The sequence below is a fragment of the Rhizophagus irregularis genome, chromosome 18 (genome assembly GCF_026210795.1).
Source record: "Rhizophagus irregularis chromosome 18, complete sequence".
NCBI classification, from domain to species: Eukaryota; Fungi; Glomeromycota; class Glomeromycetes; order Glomerales; family Glomeraceae; genus Rhizophagus; species Rhizophagus irregularis.
Window position 1 is genome coordinate 2670964 of NC_089446.1, and position 6477 is coordinate 2677440.

General features: G+C 20.1%; 2 protein-coding genes across 2 annotated transcripts; both read left to right on the forward strand.

Moving 5' to 3' along the window:
• Positions 1 to 4556: 4556 nt before the first annotated feature.
• Positions 4557 to 4894, forward strand: OCT59_010212 (uncharacterized protein; the record flags this gene model as incomplete). Its single annotated transcript, XM_066132879.1, has 2 exons — positions 4557 to 4709; positions 4805 to 4894. The coding sequence occupies 2 exons, from the start codon at positions 4557 to 4559 to the stop codon at positions 4892 to 4894; spliced, it is 243 nt and encodes an 80-aa protein (XP_066000483.1).
• Positions 4895 to 5273: 379 nt separating this feature from the next.
• On the forward strand, positions 5274 to 5645 carry OCT59_010213 (uncharacterized protein; the record flags this gene model as incomplete). The annotated part of the gene is made up of 1 exon (XM_066132880.1): positions 5274 to 5645. The coding sequence occupies one exon, from the start codon at positions 5274 to 5276 to the stop codon at positions 5643 to 5645; it is 372 nt and encodes a 123-aa protein (XP_066000484.1).
• Between the last annotated feature and the right edge of the window lie 832 nt (positions 5646 to 6477).

Here is a 6477-nt window from a genome sequence, read left to right on the forward strand (position 1 = left end):
AAATATATATAGAATATACTTATTAATTATATAAAATTATTTATTTTAGAAAAACTATATATCCTATTTAAATTAATTAAAAATACTAAAAATACAAATTTAATAAAAATATTATTAGAATCTTCTTAATAAAAGAAATATAATATGGTGGTCGTCACCTATAAACAACAATATTAATAATAGTCCGAAATTTAAAATTTTATTTATTTATATTGTGTAACTTATTTTTAAAGTACTTTGCTAAAATATAATAATTGCCGCGTAAGCGGCAAAATTTTTTTTTGCTATATTACATGGAATTTTTGTGGATTTCCATGGAATTTTTGTAAAATCCATAAAAATTACATAAAAACTAGTCCGAAATTTTATGTTTTTATTATGGCTACTTATTAAAATTATCTAACTTTAACCCATAATATTAATTAAAATTCTTATTAAATTCTATAAAATAACCCGATAGAAATGTTCAGTACATGTTGTTCTATCATTTTATCGGTTTAGTTTTTTCTTTTTACTATTCAATTTACAATTTATAAAAATTTGAAGTCACATAATATTAGTGTGGTTTATAGGTGACGGCCACCATAGTAATAATTTTATTTAATATTTTCTAAATATAATATACTAAAGTACTATTTAAAATTATATAGCTTATACTAAATGGTAAGTAATGCAAACTTATATATATAAATAAATATTTTACTGATAAATCATAATTAATTAGTTATTATTATAATAATTAGTAAATATTATATATAGATTGTTTTTTATATTTTTATATATTATATTTTATACAATATAAATAAATTATTTATTTATTATATTAAATAAATAATCTGCAAAAATCTATTAGGGGAGTGACACATATTACGTCATATTCATTTTACTATGAATTCTACCCCCCTCCCCCCTTTGTCAGATTTAATAACCAATTAAATTTAATTATACAATTTATATAAATAGAATAAGTGTAACGTCAGATTTTAATTATTCCCTCCCCCTTTCTAATAATTACGTCATATGTGTCACTTCCCTTATTTGATTAAAATTGATTAATATTTATTATTCTATATAAAAAAAAATTATATTTTAAAAATATTAAAATTTATATTAATATAATAAATAGAAAATTACTAAATATTATCTGAACAATTATCACCTTTAAAATGAAACTTAAGAGTTGAAGCAGAATTAAAATATAATTATAATTCTATTTAAAATACTATTCTAATGCTAGTAAAAGTAATATTTACCTAAGTAATATTTAGTAATATCCTAATAAATAAATAAATAATTCACATTATAATTTAATAATAAATATTTTAAATATACAAATATAAGTTATATTTATTAAAATAAAATCATTTAAAATTAATTTTATATTTAATATTATTATTTATTAAAAACTTTTATATTAATAGTATAATAATTAGAAATAATTTATTTATCGCACGTGCGATGCAAATTTTTATGTTTATCATTGCCATTTTAAGGGGGTGGCGATGTATAAGCAGGTTGATCAACATAAATAATTTACAAAAAAGGAAAGTGGCGATGCATCGCACGTGCGATGAATAAATTTACTCTAATAATTATTCAATATTTTAAAAATTTATATATATGAAATTTTTAATAAATATGTAATAGTAATGTTATCATCCAAAATTTAATTATAGAAAAAATACAAAAAATTAGAATATTATTAAATAATGTTACTAATAATTATCATTTTACTAGAATTAAAGTAAAATTTTAAGTAAAATTAAAAATATTATTAATACTAATATGGTAAAAATTACTTATAATAAAATTTAATAATATAAAGATTTTAAAAATAATTTTATCTAATTTTAGTTATTATTAATAAAAAATAATTTTAATATATATAAAATATATAGTTTTATTATTTTAAATTTCAACTAAATTTAACTATTAAAAAAGGTAATTTTAAGTAATAAATCAATAACATTTAATATATAATAATATTTAAATTTTTAATAATAGTAACTATTTATTTATATAAAAGTTAAAAATATTTTTTAATTATTATAGAACTTTAGATATTTTTAAAATAAATTATAAATTATATTTTTAGCAAATTAATTCATTTTTTTAAAAAATTAAAAATTAGAGATATATAATTTTTTTAGTATTTAAATTAATAAACTTTTTTATTTTATAAATAATTTTTATTAAACTTACAATTTAAAAAAAAATATTAAAATTAAACCACTAAATATTAAAATATTTGCAAAAAAATAACTTTTAAAATTTTAGTAAAAAAAATTAAAAGTTTATTATAATTAATATATTGATATCTAAAACTCTATTGTAATAAAAAAATAAAAGAATATTATTATTTTTTAAATAAAGTATATAAAAGTTATTTAATTGACTAATAAACTATTATTATAATTATTATAATGCTAATCATTTATTTGTTATAAGTAAAAATCATGTTATTTACTTTTTTTATTAAAGAATTATATAATATTTAATTTTTTAATAATAAATAATAATAAAATTTTTTATTTTAAATACAAATTTATTTAATTATAAAAAAAGTTTAAATCAATTTTTAGTATAATAAAATTATTTAAACTAATAAAATTAATAATATAAAATTTTAATTATATAAATAATATTAAAAATATTATTATATTATTTCAATATTTCAATAGTAATAATATTAAAATAATTATTATTTTAATATTCCAATAGTATTATTTATAATTATAAGAGTTTATTTAATAAAAAATATATGGTGCATATCACCTAAACTCATCAAATAAAATTAGTGATTTTAAAAAGCTAACTACTTGTTAAAATTATATGATAATTAAAAATGTAAACCGATAAAATTACACTTTGAGTTCTTCTCTTTCAAATTATCGGATTACTTTTCCTTTATCTAACATATTTCAAAAGTTATTAAAGTTTAAAGTTAGCATATTTTTATATATCTCTATATTAACTTATATATAAATGAGAAAATTTCGGAATTATTCTATCATGTGATATTGATTATAACCAATTATTTGTTATAATAAATTGTGATCAAAATTTTAATTACTAAATAAAGTTAGACTATTGCCTTATTTAGAAGTAATAAATCCTAATTTAGTAATGATCATCATAAAATAAAAATTCGGACTATTGATGAGTTTAGGTGATATGCACCATATATATATATTGTATATATATGGTAATATGATAAAAACTAATATTTTTACATCTAATAAATAATAGTTGTTAAGTAAAGGAATTGAAATATTACTGAATTGCAAAGCAGTTTGAATGATATTTAATATTCTACCTAATAACTGTATTATTATGCAAATATTTAAGATTATGATGTTTTATATAAAAAAATAGGTATTTATTTATAAGAATTAGTATATATAATATTTAATCCAAATGATGAAATACATTAAAAATATCAAAGATATTTATGCAATAATAATTTGTTTAAAAATATCAGTATATTAAAAATAATATAATCTTATTTTGGCTGTATAATAATAAATAGTTATTAAGAATAAAAATATTAGTTGAAAGTTAATATTTTCCATCTAACTGATTTATAAAAATATTGGTCATTAAAATCCCATATATTTTAAACAATAAATGATTAATATTAAATTAAGCATATTATTTTAACTTGTATATTATATAATTATAATAATTTTTTTTTACTTTAAATTAATTCTTTTATTTAATATAATTGTCTTTTCAGCAGTTTTTAAATAAACAAAACTTTTAATTCAGGATGAATCAAAAATTTAGACTAAAATGGATATAATTAAGCAAAATTATTATAATTTTCCTATAGTAGTCACTTGTAATTTTTTATATTGTATTATAAAAATAATACCAAATTTCCTTTTAAAAACATATTTATACTATATTATTTAAAGTATTTTATAAATATTTTTATTTAGTTTAGTGAATATCCAATTTAGTTAGTATATTAATTAAACCCTTTTATTAAAATATGGATCATTTGTGTTATAATTAATGCAGTGAAATATTGGATGTTGATTCAATTTCAAATCATAATTAGTCATGATCTATATGCGAAAATCAAAGTGTAAAAACCTATAATATAAATTAAACCATTTTTTATTCTATTATATTTATTTGTCAATAATAAAAATTAAAACTGACGATCTCGGATTTCAATGATTCATTGTTTTCTCTATCGAAAATTTTAAAAAAAGTAATTTTTAATAAGGGTGTCGATCGAGCCATCAGATGATATATAAACATTTATTTGGGATCCCTCCTGTAATAAGTTAAACAATGATGAAATGGTGTCTGGACGAAAAAAGATTGGTTCCGCACAATATATAATGCACATAATCAACACAAATAAAAAATAGATCTTTCTCGTGGTTTCCATAAATCCACGAAAACATTGTAAAATTCCCAAGCCCCTTAGATAACGGTAACGTAATATTATTTTAAAGATATCCCGATTCCCGAAATATACCGAACCATAATTCTTTAAAAGGATAATATTTTAATAAATACAACATTTTAGAGAACCAATCCTTATGAATCGGGATGATTCAAGTTTCACAATAAATTTTGTGTGCTCATTGTTCATTGTTGGCGAGTTCCTGTCTGAAACTAAGATTTGGGAATGTCGTTCAATTGTTTCTTATTTTGATCGTGACACCTTTGTTCATTTCATTGTTAAAAATTGTGTAAATAATTTTTTTATAACCCGCTTGGTGATTGATCTACTTGATTACACCAACTAAATTAATTGATCACCAAAAATATAATTTTCTTTTATTAGAACAAGGGCCTTTTTAATATTCGGATATTCGGGGCTCCCCACGTTTTAATCTTTTTCCCAAACACAATAGACTTTAAACGCGTAACGTAACATAGTTGATGCAAACATGCAAACAGTGGACTTCATAATCCCTAAAAACCATTCATTTCATGCAATTAATTTTCTAGGTAACTCAAGAGTTTGAAATTTTAAACAATGATTGTTAAAATAAACTTTTAATAATAGCCATTATATTAATTATTTGTAACAGTTAATTTAATAATTGAGGATCGGTCCTTATAACAATGGTTTACTTATAAATAATCCTTTTTTTACAATGAAAAAAAACAAAAAAGAAATCTTTATTTTCTTTTTTTTATCGAAATACTTGTTACCTTCTACATTTGGGTTGACGTTTTACGATATTGAATTCTCCTTGTTTCCTTTTAAAGTTTTCCTTCCTCTTTGTAAACTCTTTTTCTTTCAAATAATGAGTAGATTAATCAACTCTCCAAATAACAACCTCTCCTCCATTTCCATTAATAGTCTTTCTAATAGAAGACGTCGTGCTCGCAATCTTCTTGCGAGTATTAATATGGCCCGTATCTTTCCCCCTTTTATGAATAACATAAGGAGAATTCGTACCCTTTTAGCTCACAATAATCGACGTCCACGTCGAAGAGCTTATAATGGTTTCGATTTATTTGTCATAATTGTCTCGGAAGAGGCAAGAGATCATAATGAGGGATCAGATTGCTACGTTATTAGGATAGTTGCAAACGCACTATGGAGGAGAAGCACTAGATTTCAAAAAAATGACTACATTCAACTTGCTCAAATAGTTAACTCAAGTAGTAGGTAACAACCTATAAATATGATATAAGTTTCTATAAGTATCCAAACTTACTAAGAACAAAAAATATATATCGACATATATATTTCTTTACGCTAATATTACTCATATGCGTTTAAATTAATTATTAAAACAACATCTTCTATGCTTTTATGAATTTACTATTTATATTTCCTTTTATTTTTATTAACTTTATATTATATTATTATTATATTTATTATTATATTTATCGTTTATTATTATTTATCGTTTATTTTTTATATATTTCTCGTTTATTATATTTCTCGTTTCTTATACTTATCGATTATTATCTACACTTAAAAGTTTAAACTAAGTTTCGAAAAAGTACCTTGCAAAAAGTTTATAGTTCGTTTTTTTTTCAATCCGACTTTATTTTTCGATCGTTGAAATTATTCTTAATGTTCATACCCTTATAATTCTAAATTTTTTTTAAATTATCAATCATTAATCGTGTTATTTTAAGTTGGCCATTTTCGAGTAAATTTTTCAATATTGAAATAAACTATTCCATTTCGTTATGCAACAATTTGTTGTACCTTTTAAATCAATTTCTCATATTCTATGTATACCTTATCTTAATGGATCTCAAAAAAATAATCAAAGGTAAATTGACTGCAACGGTTAAATTTATAATGTTACGAAAACAAAGAAGTGATCTAAAGGGAAACCGTTGCGAGCTGAGGATTTGCAATTTTATTGGCTGAATGTCACGTGAATGGCAGAGAAACACCCGTGACCGCAAATTTTTCATAGGGCGTAGTAGTATATTGTCCTTCGCTTCGCTCGGACAATAAATGTGAAATAAGTAGCCTTATTAATG